The 27,393-nt window shown below is 40.8% G+C and overlaps 1 protein-coding gene and 1 long non-coding RNA gene across 3 annotated transcripts; one reads left to right on the plus strand and one right to left on the minus strand.

Annotated features, from left to right (window-relative positions):
* The first annotated feature begins 1,639 nt into the window (after nt 1–1,639).
* LOC116820500 (retinol dehydrogenase 8-like) lies at nt 1,640–14,810 on the plus strand. Its single transcript, XM_075067796.1, has 6 exons — nt 1,640–2,971; nt 4,239–4,404; nt 6,215–6,390; nt 8,124–8,217; nt 9,970–10,153; nt 14,374–14,810. The coding sequence occupies exons 1-6, from the start codon at nt 2,872–2,874 to the stop codon at nt 14,605–14,607; spliced, it is 954 nt and encodes a 317-aa protein (XP_074923897.1). The 5' UTR covers nt 1,640–2,871; the 3' UTR covers nt 14,608–14,810.
* On the minus strand, nt 4,426–27,387 carry LOC116820501 (uncharacterized). Of its 2 annotated transcripts, XR_012656245.1 has the most exons (5): nt 26,778–27,382; nt 24,395–24,637; nt 19,458–19,757; nt 10,652–10,759; nt 4,426–6,327 (listed from the first exon to the last, which is right to left on the minus strand). It is a non-coding gene; the product is annotated as an uncharacterized LOC116820501 (long non-coding RNA). The 2 variants fall into 2 exon arrangements; XR_012656246.1 differs by lacking the exons at nt 19,458–19,757; nt 24,395–24,637 and adding an exon at nt 13,967–14,008 and having other exon boundaries at nt 27,093–27,387.
* Between the last annotated feature and the right edge of the window lie 6 nt (nt 27,388–27,393).

Genomic DNA, 27,393 nt, shown 5'->3' on the forward strand with positions numbered 1-27,393 from the left:
CTGGGGGACTATCACTCCCCTAATAAAGTACCCCAACAATTACTCGTGTTAGACCTGGTGCATTGTGAACTCCCTTTCTTACAATTCCCTCTGAAATGGTGTCTTTATTTGCTTAATTGCTATTTATTCACTCCCTCAATTCACTTAATAGCTCTTTGAGTGGCCTCTACATATTTCCACTCATGAGATGTGCTGGCCAGGTGTGATTTAGACTGTGGAACTAGTAATTGAAATATCTAATGTGCCCCTCTCCTCACCATTTGTGAATGTTCTGAGGGCTAGGTTATAAAAAGCAAGTGTCACACTCCAGCTGAGCGCCCTCTGTTCCATTCTATCCCGTCCAGCTGACAATTCAGAAAATGCTCCATGCATCAACCCAATCCTTCTCTTCAGTGCCTTTCAGACCAATACTTCAGTAGGTTTTAGATAGAGTTTTGGTACATTTTAAAAAAATCTTAATGTACTTTCCCTTATTTAGGCAGAAAAAAAGGGCCAAATTTCTAAACGGGTTTAATTATATATCCATGAAGATTATAATTTAGCACCAGTCTCTCTTCCTCAAGGGATTAGAGCCCATTCCACTACAGCCAGAGCAGCATCTATGGATTTTTTAAAAAACATGCCACACTCCTTGAAATACCTTACAGATTCAATTTTACAAATGCCAGTCTTACAAAAGACCAGTGACACAAACTATTTTTCAAAGCAGGGATTAAAAAAAATCATAATGAAAGTGATATTGATGAAGAACAAGTCAACATCGCTTCACATTCCAATGTCTTCAGTGTACTGGAAATTGCTTTGCAGTGATTTGAAGGACAAGAAAGTGATGAAGTGCACCATATTGCAACTTATGCACCACATTTACTGTAATTTTGAGATGCTTAATTTTATGAACTTTTCCATTTTAAATTCCTCAGTCCCTGATTAGTTTGTAAAACATGGCTATTACTATATGTAAGGCAGTTACCTTGGGTTCTGTTCATACTTTCACTAGACATTATTCTCTAGACTTGGTATCCAAAACAAATGCTAGCCATTTGGCAGGGCAGTTCTGCAGTCTCTGTTTAATTAGGACTTCATATCCTTCCTTATGAGATTACTGTTTGCTGAACTATCCCATGAGTGGAAATATGCAGAAGTCACTCATTAGAGGAAGAAATGAAGCTTACTTACCTGTAACTGGAACTCTTTTAAGATTTGCTGTGCGTATTCACATTCCCTCTCCTCCTTACCCTCTTCCTTGGAGTCCTAATTTCTAGAAGGAACTGGGATGGTTGGAGTTCTATGCCCCTTTTCATAACTTTGCACTCAGGATGTTTGCAAACATTGATGGGAGTAAGAAAGGGGGCAGAGGAGTGTTCCAACAATCATTGCTTAAGTTCCATTATCTTAAGTTGCACGCAGTCGGCACATCCCCTGAGCGTGAATAGACAGAGTCCATTTCAAACAACTGGTTATAGGTGAGTAATCTTTTATTTTAGTGAAAGACTAAAATTTATGACTATATGTGACTAAATTAAGCTTTTATCCATATGAGAATCATGTTTTGTTATAAATTAATAGTAATATAAAAATTTACTAAAAAGGAAAGGTAAAAGCACTGAAAATTCTAACGGGGAAAGGAGGCAAACTGCAAATAACGGGAAAGCTGCAAAAATAGGGAAAAACAAAATGTTTTGGAGCAGAGGCAAGTGGAATGTTGGGGAAACTCTGAAGAGCGTTCAGTCATCTTTCTGTCTCTTTTCAAAGCCACACTCCGTGTTCCATTTCACTTCTTCCAGATGTTCTATTAGGACAGTAGTTCTCAAACTTTTGTACTGCTGACCCCTTTCATGTAGCAAGCCTCTTGAGTGCGACTCCCCTTATAAATTAAAAACACTTTTTTATATATTTAACACCATTATAAATGCTGGATGCATTTGGGGTAGAGGCTGACAGCTCGTGACCCCCCCCCATGTAATAACCTTGTGACCCCCTGAGTTTGAGAACCCCTTTATTAGGACTCTTAGTTGCAAACATTCAATAATATGTAGTCAGTTGGTATTGTGTGGTCCCTTGTATGCCTCTTTGAGGGACAAAATCTGATCCCACCACTGTGGCTGTGGAGAGATCTAACTATAATTTGGGTAAGTGTTGTCCTGTTACACAAACGAACAGGGAGGAAGCCAGTACCCTGGCACAGGAGGCCTGAACAGCAGGGAGCTATGCACCATGTGCACCCTTTGTACCCTAATGTGGAGGGTAGAGTTTATCTATTACTGCATGGATCACTAATCATCACTCTTTTGTGCATGACTAGAGGCTGTGATAGAGGCAGCAGAGTATGACAGGAGGGAGATAGTGACTCCTCCTCCCTCCCCTGATATGCAGAGCCTAATTATTCAACTATTTAAAACTTTTTGGCAGAAATGATTTGCAAGATTTTAAAATGGATGTAATATTTCTGTTGATATACTGTACATTGATGATCCATATCAGAGGCCGTTCAAGACAATATTTCACCTTAAGCAAAATGTCAGTGTGCTGTCCCCTGTGCCACTCAAATTTGCCCCAGTTGCCCCTGCATCCTGACAAAGGGGTGGCCACACCAAATCTACTGCCCTTGGCAGCTGCCTAGTTCTCCTGTACGTAGAGTAGCCTCTGATCCAGATTATGTATCCGTGCAGAAGCATCTGCTCCTATTTATTAGTGTCCAGTTGGAGATTATCCCCCTAATCATACAATGTCCAGGTGTGCATTTTGTTGGCTCAGTGATGCTGTAGATAAAGCATAAAGGGCCAGTAATACTCAGCTGTAGCCATGAAATTTAGGTGATTGTTCATCAGACTAGCAAGACTTCCCACTATATCTGCTGCCATCCAGCTGAAAATGATGGCTCAGAAAACTGTACTCATCACAGGTTGCTCCTCAGGAATCGGACTCGCCTTGGCTGTAAAAATGGCCAGAGATGAACAGAAAAGATTTAAAGGTAATATTTCTGAAATTAAATAACACACAGTACTGCATCTTCCATGTTGTTAGTCACTTTCATTTTGTGGTGTGAGGGTGGACTGTACTAAGTGCTGGGTGTCTCACCGTCTGATGGATAGATTTTGACCAGTCTGTACCTGAATTCTGTTCAGCTTCCCTTCTCCACTCTTGTTAATTCTCCCTTTCCTGACAGGAAGATATAATGCAATCAGATGTACTAATTTCTACTAACAGATGGTGATTCTGTGACTGTACTGAAATGAAATGTTTATCTGAAATTAACAGATGATAAGTGTGGCAGTGGTATAAAAAGAGAAACTTTTTAAATTAAAAAAAAAAAAGTGATGCATTTGCAGCATGCTAAATAAATGTACCTTTTTACAGGTTAGTCTTTCTCACAGTTGCAGCTAGTTTTACTTGGCACTTAGCAAAGTCTTGTTGGTGTAAATGCAATTGCTAATTTTAGGAGAAAAAACATTGTGTCTGGGAGCCCTTAATTAAATTAGAAATTTGTTTCTGAGAGGCAGGATTCAGTATTTCTTCTTTGCATTTACTGCCATGGTTCCACTGTCTGCCTTACAAAATGGAAATATTTGCTGCAATTGTGTGTAGCTGACTAAATGAATTTAGCAATTCAGATCAGGTTTACTCTCAGCAAGTATCTTACTCACCAGGGAATGATTGTATGGATTTATGGAAGTTAGACTAATTAGGCCACAGTAAAATTAAACTGACCTATACTTTGATAAATACCTTGCAAAATCCAACGATTTTGCAGTCTGAGGAATCATTTGTTTCACTTCCATGTAAAATTCTGGCTGCTTTTCTAAACACACTGGCTGTGATTTTCAAAAATGGGTGCCTAAAGATAGGCTTCTAACTCATTTGGGTGCCTAAATGTGGATTTAGGAGCCTAACTTTGGCACCCGTTATTGAAAATCTTGGGCTTAGTTTCTCTACCATATCTTCCCTAACTGATATAGAAATAAAAACACATAGCTATGAACATGGCTATATAAATGGTTTATTTCTCCATTCATTCCTTCCCAAAATTTGATTTAGGAAAGTTAGAAGCACTATAAAAAAAAATTAAAATACATTCTCTCTGTTTTAGGTTGTTATCAAGGCCCTATCCCCAAGATATCTAAGCACTAAAATATGGACTTAAAGGTTGTATGCACTTTAACTTGTGTCTGCTGTCATTCTCAAAGGAAAAGCTTCCTCTACAGTTACATTTCTGGTTACTTGTTTATGATTCTTTACAGTGTATGCTACCATGAGGAATCTGACCAGGAAGGACAAACTTGCAGAAGCTGCAGGCAGAACCTTGGGTAAAACCCTAGAAATTAAACAACTGGATGTCTGCAGTGAAGAGTCTATTAAAACTTGTGTCAGTAGCATCCCTGACAGAAGGATTGATATCCTAGGCAAGTAATGAACATAAATGAAAGATGGATGAAAAGTCAGGATACAAGATTTAATTTAAGGATCCTTTTAGATATTTCAGAGATATTTCAGTAACATATTATTCTTTCTAAAAATGTTTATGGATTTAAGTATAACTATATGAATAACACCAATAATACTGTACACTTCTAAGTATAAAGTCTTCCATTCAAGATTCTCAAGTCATTTTACAAATACTAATTACACCTCTACCCCAGTATAACGTGGTCGTGGGAAGCCAAAAATCCCTACTGCGTTATAGCTGGGTAGCAATGGCAGGCTCCAGCGATGATTTAAAGAGCTCCAGGTTCTGGCTGCTGCGGGGAGCCCGGGACCTTTAAATCGCTAGTGAGCCCCGCTGCCGCAGCCCCGGGGTAGCAGCAGCAGGGCTCCAGCAGTGATTTAAAGGGCCCGGGGCTCCCCGCAGCAGCTGGAGCCCCTGATCCTTTAAAGCGCCACCAGAGCTCCGCTGCTACCACACTATATGCTAACCCATGTTATATCAGGTCACATTATAGTGGGGTAGAGGTGTAATTGAATTCAGACACAAAGAGATCAAATATCTTCTACAAAATCACACAATATGTCTGTGGCAAGGTTGAGATCAGAACTTGGATCTCCTGATTCTCCATCCTGCACTTGAGACCTAAGACCACTTCTACCCTCTGAACACAGTAGACCCCTATTTATTTACACTAACAATAGGGTGATCCTTTGTGAATTAGCAAGTAAGTGAATAAATAATTTAAAAGAAAGACTAATGCATCATCAAATGCACATGGTTAATTTCTAATAAGTTATAGTTCCATTTTATTTGATACTTTACTGTAATTATCTGTAATATAATTTATTTTTACAAAATATAATATGGCAACTATCTACACCCTCAGCTTTTAAATCTTGGCTCAGAGGAAGTAGAACCTGCCTTTTTAGGGGAGATGATCGGGGAGCAACAGAACAGCAAGGTGCAAATTAACATGATTTTCAGCAAATTGCACTATGCTCCAATTTGACATTCCACTTCTTACTACGGAGTGCTCATATTATGGCACAACCATTCTGCATTTCTTAAACCACAAGCACTCAAATGGAATCTTCTCTTGACCACCACATAGTGACAAAGTTCTCAACCGATGCCAGTTCATTTTTTTAAAAAAGAAACTGACATTATGAGGGCTAAACACAATGTAGACCAAAAATATCAAACAAACATACTAAGGCCTGATCCGATACCCAGTGAAGTAAACTGAGACTTGATTGGGCCCCTAATTCTTAATACTGAATTATAAGCAAATACACCTCTACCCTGATATCATGCTGTCCTCGGGAGCCAAAAAATTTTACCATGTTATAGGTGAAACCACGTTATATCGAACTTGCTTTGATCCACTGGAGTGTGCAGCCCCACTTCCCTGGAGCGCTGCTTTACCACGTTATATCCGAATTTGTGTTATAGTGAGTCGCGTTGTATTGGGGTAGAGGTGTATAGAGAAATTTTTGCTCATTTTTTCCCTTACCCTTTCCTGATTTAAAGAAAAAAAGTAATGCATAAATCAGAAATAAACAAATACTTGAGAATACCAAATATTTTAAAATATATTAGAGTAAAAGCAAAGACATTCCATGTCAAACATAATCTCAAGGTTTTAGTAAGAAGCTGAATAACTAATTGCTCTTGTGTGTTTTAATCCCTTATTCCAGTCACTTGTTTTTACCAGGTGTTTCCAGTGAAAGTGACAAGTTAATGTTTATTGCAGTTACTACTCACTACTGTGTTTTGCATCTGTACAGTTAGCAATGCTGGAATGGGGCTCATTGGACCTATTGAATGCCAGACCATAGATGAGATGAGAACTGTGATGGATACAAACTTCTTTGGATTGGTTCGACTCTTGAAGGAGATTTTACCTGATATGAAGAAGAGAAAGAGTGGACATATAGTTATAATAAGTAGTGTCATGGGAATACAAGGCAAAGTATTATTATGTACTAATTATTCATAATTTAAAGCTCGCATTTTTCTGAACTGAAAAATGTAAGCAATCTAGTATATTAAGCTATTGTTTCCAGTTTACAAACATGGGCTTCAGTTCTATATTCTTACTCACACTGAGTAATATGTCAATACTCTCATTAATTTTAATGGGACAACTTGCAGTGTAAAGTACTACTGCTTGTGAGTAAGGCTGGCAGATTTAGGACCATAAAAACTATGTTTGAGTTTTCTGGAAAGTAACATTTTGCTCTTTTCACAAAGTAAGTTCATAGGAAACTTATCTCTGTGTCTCGCTTGAAGAGACTACGGAGGAAAGACGAACACATTTTAATACACTTTTTTATGCACAGATATTTTGTGAAACTAGCTTTATAAAAAGCTCTCCCTTAAAAAGATTTAGTACATATGCAGTCTGTTAGTAATTCACATATTTGACACACAAAAGTATTCCAAGCAGTATATACAAAGTTGGTCTTCCAACACTGCTCTCTCTCTCTGCTCCCCCCGCCCCCCCCAAAAGAACAAAAAGATGGAATCAACAGTTCCAGACTGAAATAAATACTCTCTGATTGTTTGATCAGTGGGTCCTTTCCCACTTCGATTGGAGTCCTCCATGTCCCAAGTCCTCCATATCCCAGACTGTCAAATCAGTATTTCCTTTCTGTAAGGCTCTCCCTTTTACTAGGTATCCTGGTGTTGCCACTAACCCCCAAGGGGGAACCATCAAATGGACCTCACTTTAGAACCAGATAATGTTGCTCTTAATTTGGTTGCTACATAATCTTACTTGTATGCGTAGTCTCAAAAACTTTAATGGGCCTCTCACCTAAGGATTATTCATGTGAGTGGGCAGTTGTAGGGTCAAAACTTTGGCTACTAAGAGTTGCTAATAAGCAACATGATGCTCACCATCTGTCTTAGAGGGTTGTATATTGCCTCCTCCGAGTCACCAAGGAGTGAAAAACCAAATCTTTTAAATCTTATATCTCTTGCATGCACTGCAACACAGCTGCCATGCCAAACGATAGATTGTATTACATATGTAGATTGCTGTATTAGGGCTGGTCTACACTATGGGGTAAAATCGATTTTAGATACGCAATTTCAGCTACGTGAATAACGTAGCTGAAGTCGAATATCTAAAATCGATTTACTCATCTGTCCTCACCGCACGGGATCGATGTCTGCGGCTCGCCATGCCGATTCCGGAACTCCGTTGGGGTTGGTGGAGCTCCGGAATCGATATAAGCGCGCTCAGGGATTGATATATCCCGTCTAGATTAGACGCGATATATCGATCCCCGAGCAATCGATTTTAACGCGCCGATACGGCACGTAGTCTAGACATGGCCTTAGACCACAAAATATCTACCATGTGCTAGAGCCTCAGCTATGGCCAAGGAACAGCTCAAAGGCTGCTCTAACCTGCACCAGTTGCCAGTGGCACCTAGGGATCATAATAGAGTGCAAAGGAGACAATCACTGCTCAGCAGGTATCCAAAAAAAAAAGGTTTGGTCACCCCAGTGTATTTAGTGAGAGTGTTTTTAACATCTTCATAACTTGAATTAGCCCAACATAAATCATGACGATTTTGTTTCATGCTCTCATAACCACAAACAGCTGATAATTTTTTTTAGGAAATATAAGCCACTCAAAAACTTAAAATGATCTTAACATAATCTGTAACAATTTTGCTTTTGCCTTCAGGTATTTTGTTCAATGATGTTTATGCTGCATCTAAATTTGCTGTGGAAGGATTCTGTGAAAGTTTAGCCATACAAGCACTCAAGTTTAAACTTCAGTAAGTGTTGACTCAAAGGTGTGGGCTATGTATCAGACTGTGCTTTAAAATATACCTTGAGCTAGTAGTACAGCCATTATATAGCAGGCTGCTGTCCTAGAGAAAGAGGATGAAGAATTTTTCCTCTTGAATTGAAGCTATACATTCACAGGAAGCCACTGAAACCGTATAGAAGTACCCTTGCCCTCCTCACCAATGTACTGCAAATGTTTAAATGACAAAATAAACATGACCTGCAGCATTCAGACTAGGAGTAAGTTTAGCTTTGAAAAAATATATGTAGCTTTCATAGACATCCCTGGAAACCTGGGGGCTCTCATCTACAGTACTGTGGGGATGTGGTCATGTAATATGTGTGCCTCAGAGAGAATGTTTTCTCTAATCTGTACTACCCAGATACATTAGTGAGAATGATCAATAATGACTTTCATTATAATGATTATTGGAGACGTTTATATAACAACATCGTGGTATGTAGCACTTTCAATAGTGAATAAAAACATGGGCCTTGCCTCAAAGAGTTTGCAGTGGAAATCAAGCAAAGCAAGACAAAAAGAGGAGATGCCTACAATCTAAGTGACTACAGCGTGAGTAGCAGGGATGCACAAAATAAGATTGTGAGGCAGCTTACATGGTAGTTCATAATTTTTGTATATCATTACTTACAATTTAATTTGATTATTTTTAATAAGAATTTATTAGATAATTACTGTGTGTGTAAATAGGTGGGCTCTGAGAAGGGGTTTAAAGGAGATGATAAATGTTTGTGGCATATAGGGTTAGAGGACATTCCAGGCATAGGAGGCAGCATGGAAGAAGGAAGAAGAAAAAGTTTGCATGGAGAAATGTGAAATTGGCTAGTGACCAGTGATAACATAAGCAGGGTCAGCACTGTGCAGAATTTTTAATTTGGAAGTTCTGCTTAAAAATCAGTAGTGTGGTATAGCCTTAGGAATAAGGGCAAAGTACAGATATTCATTAACAGTTTAACCCAGCCACAGAACTGGCCAGAAATCTGCTGTACAAAAACTTTGTTCAATAGATAACTATGGTTGTAAACAGGAAGGACTTGGTATACTTAAAACTTGAGAATGAAGCTGGAGAAACAACTGGTGCAGGGACCTTAAGTATTTCTTAGCTTTACTATTATGCACTTCTGGGCAAATCCTGCTCCTCTCCATAGGTCCAGTGAGCTCAACAGCAGCAAAAGTCTGGGCAGCTGGACTTTCTGCCTAAGCATTTATACTGTACTTTGTGGGTACCACAGAATAAGAGTGCCTTCCAGAATTATATACACCCAAGAGGTAACCAAAGAGATCCCTCTCTCTTTCTTTTAAATACTTCTACGATTATTACTATGTAGGAGAGATGGCAAGGAGATCCATCCAGCACTTTGTCCAGAAGGCAGTCAGGTTTATGATCATTTTTAAGCCTTGTTGCAGAGATCCACAGCTGCGAGCCAGCAGTTAAGAGGGCTTTGTCTCCTGCTTCCACTTCTGTCGTAGACTGATAGTTCCATTGCTCCTCAGCAGTGCAGCCAGTGTTCTTCTCCAATGGAAAACCCCAGTGCCTGTCTGAGATACTCAGGGCAAGAGCTGTGGTATGGATCTCCCCCTTAAAGAATTTACTATTTAAAAAAATGTTAACAAGTGCTCATTTATTTGCAGCCACTCACTACCTATATAAAGGATAGCTTTACACATTTCCCAGATAGGAGGACAGATCACCGATATATTATTGTTCTTGTAACAGGCTAAGTCTGATTGAGCCAGGCCCAGTCATCACAGAATTTGAAAAAAAGGTGTTTGAAGATGGAATGAAAATGGATCTTTCGGCTGCTGATGAAGAAACTGCTGACATGTTCACTAATATTTACCTTAAAAATTACAAACAGATTTTCCAAATCCTGGGACAGAGTGCAGAGGACATAGCAGAGGTAATTAGTCAAATTATTTTGTGTAGTCTTAGAATGCTCTGTTTGGTTCGACCCACTAGACTTCATTAAGCACAACCTAAAGAAATTACTGGATCTAGAATTTAGAAAGAATATGAAGTTCTCCCAGTTTTAAAAGGCAGCTGTGACTTTTAATCTCTAATACCATTTGAGTGGATAGTTGCAATGTGATCTAACTACCCAGTGAAGTCAGAATGACACCAGTGTGCACGGTCACCAGAAATCTAGATGGGTTACTACCATTGTTTATGGCCCCTCTCTTGCTCAGATTCCACTAGTGCAACCCCCTACACCCATGTGAAGTCCACCAGACTATCCCAGGAACCAAGAACAGAAATGCACCAGCAGGTCACAGCAGAACATTGCTGGAGGCAATCTCTGTATTTGAGGGTTTATAGACCACAACCAACACCATGAACTGCTTCTAGAAGCAAATAGATAGACAACGTAGAGTATGGAACATCAGTCTTATAGACTTACATCTCAAATTTAAGCTGTTGCATTGTGCCAGCTGACATGCTCTTCAAAAGTAGGCCAAAGTAGAACTCTAGGGTAAATGAATGCTTGAGGTTACAAAGGTCTGAATCACTGTGGAGAGGTGGAAATACAGGAAAGTTTTCAGCCTTCAGATCAACCGTAAGTTAAAAATGACAGTGTGTGATTGAGGGCATCTTGGAATCTAAGAGCAGAAATGGATTCTAAATGTTTGTGAGTAGCATTAGTGAAGGTCAGACACACAGTCCGCCTCCAATATACAAAATACTCACTAAGGCCCTGATCCTGCAACTGGTTTTGTGCACACAGATTCATATGCATTTACACAGCCATATTCACTTCAGTAAGACTCTGCCTTGGTAGGATCTTCCTGTGCGGAATCCAGAAACCTACACAACAGTCCCAGTGATTTTGTTTGTGTCTTGCCTTAGACATATAGGGTGTGACTCTTAATACCCTCAACATTGGCATAACACTGCTCCCACTGAAGTTGATGAGAGCTTTACCGCTGACTTCAGTAAGAGCAAAGGTAGGCCAACACTGAGCACTTTTGAAAATCCCACACAATATATTTTTTTAATTTGTATTTGATTTAAATAGTGTCAGGCTCCTGAATCTCATGTTGTTTGTAAACTGGTAAATATGAAACATCCTGATTCACACATTTGATACCATATCTGTGAATTCAGACTTATTCTGTATTTAATATTTTATTTTTAATAATTCCACATTTAATCACTTTCTGAATGATAAAGCACTTCAGTAGCTTTTATTTACAGCAATATACAGTTGGAAAACTTAGATGCATGCAATTAATTCTTCCAGATAAGTGAGTTCAGCTAGAACTTTACAACTACATTCTGATGTTGGCGTACAAGGATATGTGCGTTACTCCAATTGAAATTGAGATAACTTGCTCTTTGCCTGCCAAGTTGAAAATATATCTCTGTCTTCAGTTTCCTAGACAAACACTTGTAGTCTGAACAAACAACAAATCAGCAGAGACCCCTCCTTTAGACTGAGTTCTCCTAAGCAAAAGCTTCTGTCAGGGCTCCCTCCCCACTCTGAACTCTAGGATACAGATGTGGGGACTGGCGTGAAAGACTTCCTAAGCTATTTTTACCAGCTTAGGTTAAAAACTCTCCTGTTCCTTGGAGTAAGTAATGATGCCACCACCAAGGGATTTAAACAAACATTTAGGGAGGGCCACTTGGAGCCCTACCTTCCCCAAATATCCCCCCAACCCCTACACCCCCTTTCCTGGGGAGGCTTGAGAATAATATCCTCACCAATTGGTGCAGGTGAACAGAGACCCGAACCCTAGGATCTTAAAACACTGAAAAAACATCAGGCTCTTAAAAGAAGATTTTTAATTAAAGAAAAGGTAAAGGAATCACCTCTGTAAAATAGGGATGGTAAATACTTTACAGAATAACAAAAGACTCAAGACCATAGAGGATCTCCCCTCTAGGCAAAACCTTAAAATTACAAATCCAGGGATAAACTTCCCTCTAGACAAGGAAAATCACAAGCCAAAATAAAGGTAATCTAACGTATTTCTTCGCTAGTACTTACTAATGGAGTTGGATAGCTTGCTTTCTTGATCTTTCTCTGGCAAGCACACACAACTGACAGACAAAACAAAGCCTTTTCCCCCTCCCCAGATTTGAAAATATCTTGTCACTTTATTGGTCCTTTTGGTCAGGTGCTAGCTAGGTTACCTGAGCTTCTTAACCGTTTACAGGTAAAAGGATTTTGTGCCTCTGGCCAGAAGGGATTTTATAGTACTGTATATAGAAAGATGGTTACCCTTCCCTTTGTATTTATGACAGCTTCTTACTCAGAATCAGACTCCTGCCCTCACTTCAACCTGCATAATATGTCTTCATTGCAGAATTTACCCAGAGGATCAACATTCAAGTTTGCCTAGCTTGGGTATGAATGGCCATGCTGCAAAGCCACGCTTGAGTTGAGTTAGCATTGTACTCACCCGCTCAAGGTGCTAAACCTTCTGGGATTATATCCCATGGTTCTTAGCACTGCAGTACACTAAGCCATTCTGATTCTTTCTGAGTGAATTCTGGGAAAACTTGTCTGTCCTTTTGGGCACACATGGGGAATTGTGGGAAAGCACTGGACATTTTATCAGCACTTGAGGAGTTCAGTGTGTGTCCTCACTGAAAAGTGGGCAGCTTACCAGCCTGAATGAAAGTACCACTCTGGCTTTAGTGTACTGATCCAGGTAGCTTGGGTGCAAAGCACAACCAAACTTGGGTCAGAGGGGTGCACGAGAGAGAGAGAGAGAGAGAAATGGGATAGGGGTAAAACTCAAGCAAGAGCCAAGTTAACTCTGCAGTGAAGATGCTCTCTGGGTCTCACTCTGCACTTTCTCTGCTTCACCATGCTTATCTGACCACCTCCTTTCTCTCCTTTGCCTACATCTAATTTCATGTCCTCTTTCTTACCACCTCCATATGTTCTCAACTAATGTTTGAGAAGTTTCTCCTTGACCCTCAAAAATATCCTGAAAACCTGCTCCATGAAGTGCTCCTGCTTTAGTCACCACTTGCTTACTCTACTTTTCTTTTGTTTTTAAACTCTTAAGGTCTTTGAGACAGGAACTTGTCATTTGTTCAGCACGCATTGCGTATCATACAACACTAGGTACAGGTTTAAAGAACACAGACACACAAGCCTTTGGGCATGAGCACAGAAGTGCTAACCAGCAGTGATCATTGGAGTCACAAAGCCCTTACATATAGAACCCTATACAAAGCTATCAAAGAGATGGAAAGCAATGAAGGTAGGAGACCCAAGTTCAGTGCTGCAGTAGATTGGAGCCAGCTAGCAATTAAAAAAAAAATTTTTTTTTGACTGTTTTGCACCAAATTGGGAATTAGTATTAGAGCCTTTTTTGGTGGTTTACATAGTAGGTTTTAGCTTTAGTCAAGAAACCACTCTGTGCTGAAGTTCCCTCAATACACATTTGAAATAAAAAAGAAAAACCCAAATGCTTAGCCCTTGGAGCCTGACTGAAGCTGGGCCAGAATTTAATCATTATGATGCTTTTTAAAGAATAAAAGGGTCAAGCAAACATACCAATCACCTTCATGCTGCTTGCCCAATACTTCCAAGAGGAGGAAATGATTGTACTGAGAAATAGGACTGATGGTGGCACTAGAGGGCAGTATTAGTATTAAAGATGCTCTGAAAATGTCACTGATACATGTCTGTGTAGCTCCAAACCTTGTACCTTCCACCAACAGAAGTTGGTTTAATAAAAGATACCACCTTACCTACCTTGTCTTATTGCTGCACATATCAAGTTTTAGAGAGAAATCCCTGTGGGGGTAAAAAAACAGATTTCTGGTTTTCTAATCACATATTCCACTACTGATCTCAAATTCAAATGTTCTAAATAGTAAATATATTACTTTTGTTAAATATAAACTTCCACTATGTTTTCTCATAAAGTTGGAAAATAAAATTATGTTGATTAGCTCAAAAAGATACATGTTTTTAGAGGTTTCTAAATTATCCTAAGAAAATCTTAATGGATTAACTGCCTGATTAAAATGTGGTCAAATTTCCTAAAGGATTTTACAAAGCTACCTTTGGCACTTTGCTCAGTCATTCTGTTTGTTGATTCCTGCACATCTATTTGGCTAAATGATGTTCTCTAACGATCCTATTTCTTATTCTAACAGCATACAGTAAAGATAATTCTTGCAGAAAATCCACCTTTTCGCCATCAGACCAACACCCTGTACACACCAATGACAACCTTAAAATATGCAGATCCTAATGGAGATTTACCTATTGATACCTTCTACAAAATGGTTTTTCAGCATAATAAAATCTTCAGTGCAAGTCTTAACTTCATCAAACTGCTAAGGTGGAGAAGCAGAAAAAGCTTTGATTTGGGAAACCCTTCACAATGAATATATGTATGCTACTGTGTGCATTTGGATCACTAGTTCTAGTCACTGCTGATATACTGTTTTGAAAAATAGCTTTGCAATATAATTTATTACAAAAAGACATTCAAAATGTTTGGTTAATGAGCTTAACTGAGGTGTTAATGTTGATTAACTTTTATTTTGAACTTCAAGTTTCCAATGCTTTGAAAGTAAAATGTTTGACCCACATCAGTTATTCTCAGTAATCTTGACCGTATATTCTACTTCCAGAGATGTTCCTGGTAGAAATTTATGACCACTATTTTTCTGAACATCAACAAATCAATTATCAAACAGCGACCTTCAGGATTTATTAGAATTAAAAGGAAAAGATACTCAGGGCTGGTCTACGCTGGAGGGTGGGGGAATTGATCTAAGATACGCAGGTCCAAGTATCTTAGTTCGACTTACCTGGCCGTCCTCATGATGGCAAGTCGACTGCCACGGCTCGCCAATCGACTCCACTTACTCCTCTGATTGAGGTGGAGTATGGGAGTAGATTTGGGGATCAATTTATCGTGCCTAGACAAGATGCGATAAATCGATCACTACCCGACAATCTGGCAGGTAGTGTAGACGTGGCCTGAGATTAGTACTCTGTGTATATCTTATTTGTAGAAAAACCTGATTTGTTCATATTGTAAAACGTATTGAATTGCTTTGCTAATGTTCTAGTGATTTTTAAATCACTTAACGCCTTGTTCTATAGTGCTATATTCTATTTAAAAGGATTAGAATTAACTACTTGTTAGAAACCTAAATGCAAGCATTGTTATAGTTTTAAAATGTATTGAAGATGTCTAAAATATGGACGTACATATTATAGTTAACTTCCATGATAGTCGTGAATGGCTTATGATTATTTCTGTGGTTTCTTAGGGAACACAAATTAATATAATCAAAATTTTCAAACCTGAGGGCCTAAAGCTAGGCTCCTAAATCCATATTTAGATATCTAGATAGAAGTGATCTGATTGTCAATGGTGCTGTGCACCTGCAGCTCCCATTGAAGTCAGTGTGAGTTACATGTGTTCAGCACCTTTGAAAATCAGAGCACTATCTAAATCAGTGGTGGACAACCTGCAGCCCGTCAGGTTAATCCACTAGTAGGCCACCATAGTTTGTTTACATTTGCACGGCTGCCCGCAGTTCCCAGTGGCCGCAGTTCGCCATTCCTGGCCAATGGGAGCTGTGGGAAGTGGTGGCTAACACATCTCTATGGCCCACACCGCTTCCCGCAGCTCCCATTGGTCGGGAACAATGAACCATGGCCACTGGGAGCTGCGGGCAGCCGTGCAAATATAAACAAACTGTTTGGTGGCCTGCATGTGGCCCACGGGCCACAGGTTCCCCACTACTGATCTAAATGTCAAAATGTGGATTTAAGACACTGGCTTTCGGCACCCACATTTGAAAATTTCATAGGAGTTGGCTAGACAGCTAAATGTCTTTTTAGGCTTTCAGGTTTGAAAATGTTGGCTTGTAGCTCCACTTCATTTACAGCTATATTTGAGTGTCTGGAGCACGGGTGTTTGTATGTATGTATGTACATAGATGTACCAGTAGCTTTGATAAGATTGGCAGTGTTCTTGGGAATAGGATTTGCTGACTGCTATATGACATGCTTGGGTTATACATAGTGAGATTTTTTTAAATATCTCAGCAACCTAGCACTTTTTTTTTTATTATTATTTAGAATTCAAAGAATGTTTGTCATCAGACAGAATAATTTTAAAGCTAAGTCAAATTTTAAACTGAATGCAATAGTATTCCTTAAAATTTCATGTTGCTTTACTGAAATGAGTATGAAAAATTTGGTTTCCACATAACAGAATCAATTAATCATAACAGAATTTAAATAAACAAATTACATATTTAAGACTAAGACGTGCTGTTATAACACTTGCTTTTTATAAGGTCCTGCTTTTTTGAAGAAGTTTAACTAAAAGATAATTGTCAAAAACTGAACATAAGAATGGCCATACAGGGTCAGACCATTGGTCCATCTAGCCCAGTATCTTATCTCTGACAGTGGCCAGTGCCAGATGCTTCAGAGGGAATGAACAGAATGGGGCAATTATCAACTGATCCATCCTCTGTCGTCCAGTCACAGCTTCTGGCAGTTGGAGGTTTAGGGTTGCACCCCTGACCATCTTGACTAATAGCCATTGATGGACCTGCCTCCATGAACAACAACTTTTTTTTTTTTTTTAAGCCAGTTATGCTTTTGGCCTTCACAACATCCCATGGCAACAAGTTCCACAAGGTTGTGTGAAGTAGTACTTCCTTTTGTTTTAAACCTACTGCCTATTCATTTCATGAGGTGACACCTAGGGTATGTCTACACTACGGGATTATTCTGATTTTACATAAACCGGTTTTGTAAAACACATTAATTCGGCAGTGTGCATCCATGTACTGAGGCTAGCATCGATTTCTGGAGCGTTGCACTGTGTGTAGCTATCCCGTAGCTATCCCATAGTTCCCGCAGTCTCCCCTGCCCATTGGAATTCTGGGTTGAGATCCCAATGCAAAAACTGCTGTCATGGGTGCTCCTGGCTGGCCTTCGCTGAGGTCGGCCGGGGGCGCATGGACAAAAATGGGAATGACTCCCCTGGGTCATTCCCTTCTTTATGTTTTGTCTAAAAATAGAGTCAGTCCTGCCTAGAATATGGGCAAGTCTACTAGAGAACCAGAGAGCACAGCCGCTCCGGGTCAGAGCCCCAGAGATCCCACAGAAATGATGAGCTGCATGCCATTCTAGGGGTGCCCCTGCAACAACCCCACCCGTTGCTTCCCTCCTCCCCAACCCTCCTGGGCTACCGTGGCAGTCCCCCCATTTGTGTGATGAAGTAATAAAGAATGCAGGAATAAAAACTGACTTTTTAGTGAGATAAAATGAGGGGGAGGCAGCCTCCAGCTGCTATGATAGTCCAGGCAGGACATTAAAGGGTGAAGGGGGAGAGGAGCCCAGCCTCCCGCTGCTATGATAGTCCAGGCAGTACAGAATCTTTTCTTTAGACATGAACCGGGGGGGGGGGGGGGCTGATGAGCTCAGCCTCCAGTTGCTATGATGAGGACGGTTACCAGCCATTCTGTACCATCTCAGGAATAAAGAAGGGAAGTCATTCCTCCATTTTTACCCAGGCGCCCCGCCGACCTCACCGAGGCCAGCCAGGAGCATCACGGGATGATGACGAGGATGGCTATCAGTCATTTTGTACCGTCTGCCCACCTGGGGAGGGGATGCTGCTGTTAGCGCTGCAGCACCCCGTCTACCAGCAGCATGCAGTAGACATAGGGTGACATTGAAAAAAGGCGAGAAACGATTTTTTTCCCTTTCTTTCACGGGGGGGAGGGGGTAAATTGACGACATATACCCTGAACCACCTGGGACAATGTTTTTGACCCTTCAGGCATTGGGAGCTCAGCCAAGAATGCAAATACTTTTCGGAGACTGCGGGGACTGTGGGATAGCTGGAGTCCTCAGTACCCCCTCCCTCCCTCCATGAGCGTCCATTTGATTCTTTGGCTTTCCGTTACGCTTGTCACACAGCACTGTGCTGTGGCCTCTGTCTATCATAGCCTGGAGATTTTTTCAAATGCTTTTTCATTTCGTCTTCTGTAACGGAGCTCTGATAGAACAGATTTGTCTCCCCATACAGCGATCAGATCCAGTATCTCCTGTACGGTCCATGCTGGAGCTCTTTTTGGATTGGGACTGCATGGCCACCCGTGCTGATCAGAGCTCCACGCTGGGCAAACAGGAAATGAAATTCAAAAGTTCGCGGGGCTTTTCCTGTCTACCTGGCCAGTGCATCCGAGTTCAGATGCTTTCCAGAGTGGTCACAATGGTGCACTGTGGGATACCGCCCGGAGGCCAATACCGTCGATTTGCGGCCACGCTAACCCTAATCCGACATGGCAATACTGATTTCAGCGCTACTCCCCTCGTCGGGGAGGAGTACAGAAATCGGTTTAAAGAGCCCTTTATATCGATATAAAGGGCTTCGTTGTGTGGACGGGTGCAGGGTTAAATCGGTTTAACACTGCTAAATTTTGTTTAAACACATAGTGTAGACCAGGTGTTTTAGGTGAAGGGATAAATAACACTTCCTTATTCACTTTCTCCACACCATTTATGATTTTCTAAACCTCGATCATAGCCCCCCTTAACTGCCTCTTTTTTTAGCTGAGCAGTGCTAGTCATTTTAATCTCTCCTCATGGAAGCTGCTCCACAGCACTAATCATTCTCATTGCCCTTCCCTGCACTTTTTCCAGTTTTAATCTCTCTTGAGTAACTTTGTATCATCTGCAAATTTTGCCATCTTACTAGTCATCCTTTTTTTCCAGATCATTTATTAACAGCACAGGTCCCAGTATAGATATTTGAGGGACCCTGCTATTTACCTCTCCATTGTGAAAATATTTATTCCTACCCTTTTTTTTTCATAGCTTACTTAACAGTTGCTGATTTATGAGAGAACCTTCTGTCTCATCCCATGACTGCTTAGTTTGCTTAAAAGCCTTTACTGAGAGAGCTTGGACTTTCAGAAAGCTTTTGACAAGTACACTATATCCACATGCTTGCTGACTCATTCAAAGAATTCTAATAGGTTGGTGAAGCATGATTTCCCTTTCAAAAGGTGAACCATGCTGACTTTTCCCCAACTATATCTGATAATATTATAGTTTAAACTAATTTGCCTGGTAATGAAGTAGGCTTACCACCCTGTAATTGCCAGGATCAGCTCTGGAGCCTTTTTTAAAAAAAGGCGTTATGCTACCTACCCTCTAGCATACAAGCTAATTTAAGCAGTAGGTTACATACCACAATTAGTAGTTCTGTAATGTAATGTATGAGTTCCTTCGGAATTCTTGGGTGAATACCATCTGGTCCCGTGCCTTATTACTGTTAGTTTAATCAATTTCAATCTGGATCAGTTCCTCAGATTTGTCTCCAAAAAGAATGGCTCCGATGTCTGACTCTCCCTCATATCCTCTGCAGTGAAGACTGATGCAAAGAATTAATGTAGCTTCTCTGAAAAAACCTCATCTTGAGCACTCCATTAGCACCTCAATCACCTAATGCCCCCACTGACTGTTTGGCATGCTTCCTGCTTCTCATGTCCTTAAAAAAAACAATTTGTTGTTAGTTTTTGTGTCCTTAACTAGTTGCTCTTCAAATTCTTTCTTGGCCTGCCCTGTTATAGTTTTACACTTGATTTACCAGTTTCTATTTTCCTCACGAGGATTGGGCTTCTAATTTTTAAAGGCTGTATTTTTTAATCTAACTGCTTCTTTTACTCTGCTGTTTGACCATTGTTGAATTTTTTTGGCTGGGATATGCATTTAGTCTGAGCCACTATTATGGTGTTTTTAAATAGCTTTCATGCTGTTTGCAGGCATTTCATCCTTGTGCCTGTTCCTTTTTATTTCCATTTAACTAGCTTCCTCATTTTTGTGTAGAGTTCCCCTTTTTGAAGTTAAATGCTACTGTGGTGGGTTTCTTTGGCATTTTTTCCCCTACAACAGTGTAAAATTTACTTACATTAATCCTATTATCTAGTGGTTCACCTATATTCACCTCTTGAACCAGAAGCTGTATTTCACTTAGGACTAAATCAAGAACTCCTTCTCCCCTTGTCAGTTTCAGAAAAAGCAGCTCCAAGAAATTGCTGAAATATTCTATGCTAAGTATTGTCCTACTGATGTTCACGCAATTACTTTTGACACTTGGAAAGGCTATAGGAAAAAAAAATAAAATGATTCTAGTGTACACACACGTATCATATTCATATATGGTGACTTGCCTGTCTGGTGAGAAGGTTGCGGATCTCTTGCAGCATCTAGATAGTATGTCGTGCTGGGGAGGAGCCGGTAGTCATGGTACATATAGGTACTAATGACATAGGGAAGGGTAGGAGAGATGTCCTGGAGGTCAAATTTAGGAAAGAGACTGAAATCCAGGACCTCTATGGTGGCATTCTCAGAAATGCTTCCAGTTCCATGTGCAAGGCCAGGTAGGCAAGCAGAGTTTCAGAGTCTCAATGCATGGATAAGACGATGGTGTAGGGAACAGGGGTTTAGATTTATTAGGAACTAGGGAAACGTTTGGGATAGGGGGAGCCTATCCAGGAAGGATGGGCTCCACCCAAACCAAAGTGGATCCAGACTCCTGGCACTTAACATTAAAAAGGTTGCAGAGCAGTTTTTAATCTAAGAGAGGGGGGAATCTAAGAGATTGCTGCAGAAGAGCACATGGATCAGACAGAGACTTCTCTTAGAGGGGAGTCTATTGATAGAGATTCTCTAGGTTTTAGTCAGGAGGAGAGGATGGAAGAGGATAAAGTATGAGCCAGATTTAGGGTGACCAGATGTCCCCATTTTATAGGGACAGTCTCGATTTTTGGGTCTCTCTCTTATATAGGCTCCTATTACCCCCCACCTCTGTCCCGATTTTTCACACTTGCTGTCTGGTCACCCTAGCCAGATCAGACGAGAAACATTCACATAAAAAAGAATGACACATCAGAAAAGGGCAGACCAATAAACAGTGACAAGTTTTTTAAGTGCTTGTACACAAATGCTAGAAGTCTAAATAACAAGATGGGTGAACTAGAGTGCCTAATGTTAAAGGAGGATATTGATAAAATGGGCATCACAGAAACCTGGTGGAGTGAGGACAATCAATGGGATACAATCATTCCGGGGTACAAAATATACTTGGAAGGACAGAACAGGTGGGTGAGGGGGGCGGGATGCAGGGGAGTGGCACTATATGTGAAAGAAAATGTAGAATCAAATAAAGTAAAAATCTTAAATAAATTCACATGTTCCATAGAATCTCTATGGATAGTAATTCAAAGCTCTAATAAGAAAATAACAGTAGGGATCTATTATCAACAACCTGACCAGGACAGTGATAGTGACTATGAAATGCTAAGGGAGATTAGAGAGGCTATCAAAATAAAGAACTCAATAATAGTGAGGGATTTCAATTATCCCCATATTAACTGGTGGTACCATGTCCGTATCTCTATATCTATATTATGGCATGAGAGCGAGAGAGATCGTGAGTGAGTTATAACTGACTGCCTTTGCTCTGAGCAACTGAGGTACAGGAACCCACAGGGGAAGAGTAATTCTGATTTAGTCCATGAGGTCTGAGGGCAGGATCTGGCTTCAAGAGTAACTATAAGACGAAGCCGCTTGAAATAGCGCATCACTACACCATCACACGAACTTTAACATGCCTGTGTGGGAAGAACCCACTCACAGCCCAGAACATCTGTGGCAATTTAATTTAGAAAGGGACTTCAAAAATGAGGAGGTTAAGTTAAAAGGTAATAAAAGGTACAGTAACTAGAGTGAAATCCTTGCAAAACTGCATGACAACTTCAGATCATAATAGAGGCCCCAACTAAAATGTATACTCCAAATTTAAAAAAACTAACAGTAAAAGACTAAAGAGCCACCGTGGCTTAACAACCATGTAGACGCGTGAGAGTAGCATATTTTAAAAAGTGGAGAGTCAAATCCTAGTGAGGTGAATAGAAAGGAGCATAACATCTGCCAAATTAAGTGTAAATGTAGTAAGAGAAGCCAAAAAGGAGTTTTGAAGAACAAGCTACCAAAAACTAAAAGGTAGTACAAAATGTTTTTTAAGTACAATCAGAAGCAGGAAGCCTGCAACCCAACCAAGTGGGCCCCTGGATGATCGAAATAAAAAGGAGCAGCTTAAAAGATGATAACAGTCCATTGTGGAGAACTAAATGAATCTTTGCTTCAGTCTTCAGGCTGAGGATTTGGGAGATTCCAACGTGAGCATCCTTTGTAAGGGACATCTCTGAGTCAGATTGAAGTGTGAGTCCGCTAGAGAGGTTTTTGGCATTATTGATAAACTTACAGTAACAAGTCACTGGAACCAATGGCATTCCACCGCAAAGGGTCTGAAAGAACTGAAATGCGAAAGATTGTCCGGAGAGCCTATTAACTAATGGTTTGTCAGACCGTGGCCTTTAAATCAGCTTCTGTACTAGTGAACTGGAAGAATGTGAATGTAACCACCAAATATTTAAAAAGGGCTCTAGAAGCAGATCCGGCAATTACAGACCAGGTAAGTCTAATTGTCGTCTGTGAGGGGGCAAATTAGTGAAAAGCAATCTGGCAGTATTGTCATGAGCACATAGAAGAACATAAATTGTTGGGCAAAGTCAACATGGTTTCTGTAAAGAAGGAAATCATCGTCTTTATTAATCTATAGAGTTATCTAAGGTCCAAAAACATTGGCGGATCCAGTGGACAGTAGTTATTTGCTTAATATTGTCCGAGAAAGCTTATGACAAGTCCCTGCACCAGCTCTTACGTAAGTGAAGGTTGCAATGGATAAGAGGGAAGATCCTTTCCATGATTGAGAACTGGTTAAGAGAGACAATCGAACGAAAGGTAGGGAATAATAGTAATTTTCGATGGAGGGTAAACTAGTGGTCGTTCCATGGTCATCTAGCCAATCCTATTCAACTTATTCACAATGAATCTGGAAAAGGGAAAACAATGGGTGGGTTTAGCAGATGAATACTAAACTCTGCTCAAGAATAGTTAAGAACCAAAGCAGACTTGAAGAACTTCAAAAAGATCTCACAAAACTAAGTAATTGGGCAACAAATGGCAAATGTTAATTAATGTAGCTAAATGTAAAGTAATGGCACATTGGAAAAATAACCCAACTATACATATCAATATAAGGGGCTATTTAACTACAACTAAATCAGGAAAGGAATCCTTGGGAGTCATCGTGGATAGTTCTCTGAAGACGTCCACGCAGCAGTGTGCAGAGGCGGTCAAAAAAGCAACAGATTTGATCATTTAAAAGGAATAGAGATACAGAGAATTCTTACTCCTTTATCTCGGTACGCCCCCCCCACCTCTTGAAATACCATGTACGCTGTGGTCTCTCATCTCAGAAAAGATATAGCGGCATTCGAAAATGGTTCAGTAGAAAAGCAACTACAGTGATCAAAGGGTTCGGAAACATGTGCCTAATTGAGGAGGGATTACAAAAAGAGGCAGGCTTTTCAGCTTGGGAAGAGGAGACTAAGGGGATTGATGAGTTCTTTGAGTGGGGAAAGAAAGTGAATACAGAAGGTTATTTACTTGTTCCCATAATATAAGAACTAGGAGCCACCAAATGAAATTAATGGGCAGCAGGTTTAAAACAAAGAAAAGGAAGTTCTTCTTCACACAGCGCACGGTCAACCTGTGGAACTCTTTGCTTGAGAAGGTTGTGAAGGCTAGGACTATGACAAGGTTTAAAAGAGAATTAGATAAATTCATGGAGGTTAAGTTCATTAATGGCGATTAGCAGGACAAGTAAAGAATGGTGTCCCTAGTCTCCATTTGTCAGAGGGTGGAGATGGATGGCAGGAGAGATATCACTGTAGGTTCACTCTCTCTGGGGCACCTGGCATTGGCCACTGTCAGCAGACAGGATACCGGACTGGATGGACCTTTGGTCTGACCCAGTATGGCCGTTCTTATGTTCTTCTTATTCTGAGGAGAGGTCTGAATTTTATTTTTAATTATGGTTTTTACCCAGCCTATATGTTTAGGATTAAGTACTCCCCCTAAATGGTTTTTACCCAGCCTATATGTTTAGGACTAAGTACTCCCCCTAAATCCACAGTTCTTCTGTCAATAGGTAGTTTGCATAGTGTTCATGAGGGAAATGTGGCCTTTGTCTAATAACTGAACTTTTTTATTCTGTACCTAATTATTACATTCAGCATCATTCAGTGGAGCAGATGTGTTCACCTTGGAGGCCACTATTACTTCTGCCCTTCATTTCTTTCTTCCCCATCTTCATTTTTGTTTCTTTCCCCCTTTACTTTTTCTCTCTCCTGTTTTTTCTTCATTTCCTTTCTGCCAACAACTCCTGGTTCCCAACCCCTGTTGGAGGGTGGGAAATGTCTGGAATAGATTCCCTACCTCTATGTGACCATGCTGCTACTTCTGTGAAATACATGGGAGAAAAAAAAGGTGTCACTTTGTCCACAAGACACTCCTATTACTAGACTGCTCAATAAAATGCAACAAAGAGATCCAGAAGTTGCCATCTTATTCAGCTTTATAAAGTCAACATATCATTTGTCTGATGTAGAATGCTGTGCAACTTGATGGCTAAAAATTATCTTAAAGATGGGTCAAACTGTATTAACAGTGACTGAAAAGTTTTATAAAGACAACTACAAAATGTCTCAAATGCATTTGGAAATCTAGGTTTACTGTAGTACCTGCTGATGAATCCACTAATAGGTCTGCAGTTAAGGGCATGTTACCTGGGAAGTCATTCCTGATTAACTATTTCTAAGCAGGTTTCAGAGTAGCAGTCGTATTAGTCTGTATCGGTAAAAAGAAAAGGAGTACTTGTGGCATCTTAGGGTATGGCTACACTGCAGAGTTGCAGCACTGGTGATGGGGTTACAGCGCTGCAACTTACTCTGTGTCCACACTTGCAAGGCACAACTCCCTGGCTGCAGCACTGGCTGTACACCTGGTCTGCTTGGGGTGTAACAATTGCAGTGCTGGTGATACAGCGCTGCTCATCAAGTGTGACCACCAAAAGCGCTTTTATTGGCCTCCCGGGTATTAAGAGGTATCCCAGAATTCCTGTCCACCACAAACCGGAAGAATGGCTGAACTACGAGCTCCTGGACCTACTTATCTAAAAAACAAACACAGCTGCTCTTTGCTCCAGCGAGCGAGTGACCCAGCAGAGGCAGGGGAATTGCTTTGGAATGTTCACAGCTGTTTGCTTGAGTAGAGAGGGGAGTCCGTGTTGAGTAGCTGCTTATGTGGTCTGAAGCCTATTTAGGAGTGCATAATTTGCATTTAGTGAATAAGAGAGAGATGGGGGAAGGGTCAAAACTTTTAAAATGATTGAAGGTTGGTGCTGTGTATCTTCCAGTCCTTAGAACTTGCAAGGCAGGGAGCTGAGAACAATGTCAGCTCCAAAAATCCACTCTCTCTGTCTCCCCCACACTCCCTGTCACACTCCACCCCACCCCCATTTTGAAAAGGACGTTGCAGCCACTTGAATGCTGGGATAGCTGCCCACAATGCACCACTCCCAACAGCGCTGCAGATGTGGCCACACTGCAGTGCTGGTAGCTGTCCCTACACAGCTGTACCTCCCAGTCCTGCACAGCTCCAAGTGTAGCCATACCCTTAGAGACTAAGGAATTTATTTGAGCATAAGCTTTCATGGGCTACATCTCACTTCATCGGATGCATAGAATGGACCATATAAGAGTATGTGTGTGCGTACACACACACAGAGAAGATGCCATACCAGCTCTAAGAGGTTAATTAATTAAGATGACTTGTTAGCAGCAGGAAAAAAAACTTTTGTAGTGATAATCGAGTCAATTATAGACAGTTGACCAGAGGCGTAAGGATAGTTATCATAAGAAAATAGATTCAAGTAGTGTAATGACTCAGCCATTCCCAGTCTCTATTCAAGCCAGAGTTAATGATATCTAATTTGCAAACCAATTCAGGCTCAGCAGTTTCTCACTGGAATCTGTTTTTGAAGTCTTTCTGTTGCAAAATTGCCACCTTGGGTATTCACCCACGAAAGCTCACGCTCCAAAACGTCTGTTAGTCTATAAGGTGCCACAGGATTCTCAAATAAATTTGTTATTCTCTAAGGTGCCACAAGTACTCCTGTTTTATTTGTAAGCAATACATCAGATATTACAGGGTAGGAAACTCTCTATTTGCTGAAATAGTAGACCTAAAATATGGAATTGTTGATGGTATCACATTGGGAATAAAAATAAATGTTGGAGCTGTGGGACTAAAAGCAGAACTCCAATCAAACCACTAGCTTAAACTGAGATTGTGTAGCAGTGTGGGTTAGTCAAATGGCCCAAACTTTGACATGAAATACTGCATGCTATTGTCTGTGTGCTGCATCAAACTACAACCTTGAAACTACTAATATAGGTAACAAAATAGGTTATTTTTAAGAGGACTGAATTTATTTTGAAAGACATTTTTCATTACAAGTCCTGAAAAACTATGGTAAAATCAAGCTCTTGCTGATGCCTATAAAGTACCGGCAGCAGCAAACTATTTTGAAGGTACTAACCATGCACACCGGGCTCCTAGTCAGGTCACAACACTGAATGCAACGAAAACAAATTATCACGCCTTGTCATCTACTGGGGATTCACTGCAGAGAGTGAAGTAGGGCTCGAGCTAGGAGCACTGTTAACGAGTAAAGGTGTGCCCCCACTAAGAAAAAAAAGATGGGTTTTAGCACGTGTCAGCTCACATAGAAGTGGCAACCAGTACAATCCGCATGCAGACAAGGCAGTAGTAGTTCCTGCTCATGCGTGTTAAACTCCCCCCTCCTGGTCCACAGGGGCCTTCACCACGTCTTGTCCGCCACATTAAAACCCACCTTTTCTGCTAGAGAAGAAAGGCCCCAGCGGTAACGCTGCCGCACAGGGCGCATCGCGCCAGCTGCACGTGTGCGGCCCCCCTTTGCTCTGGGCAGGCACCACTGCCTGGGCTGCGCACACAGCAGCGCCGCGAGGCTACTGAGCACGCGGACCCAGCCTTGCCCCTTTCCTCCTGCGCTGCCCCACTTCAGATTCCGAAGCGCGGCTAGGCGGGGGAGCGCGGGGTGTGCCCCAAGCTGGGCGCGGGGCTTGGGCCACAGCTCTTTCCGCTGAATGGGGTTCCGGAAGCGGAAGTGTCAG

Source organism: Chelonoidis abingdonii, chromosome 7 (genome assembly GCF_003597395.2).
Source record: "Chelonoidis abingdonii isolate Lonesome George chromosome 7, CheloAbing_2.0, whole genome shotgun sequence".
NCBI classification, from domain to species: domain Eukaryota; kingdom Metazoa; phylum Chordata; order Testudines; family Testudinidae; genus Chelonoidis; species Chelonoidis abingdonii.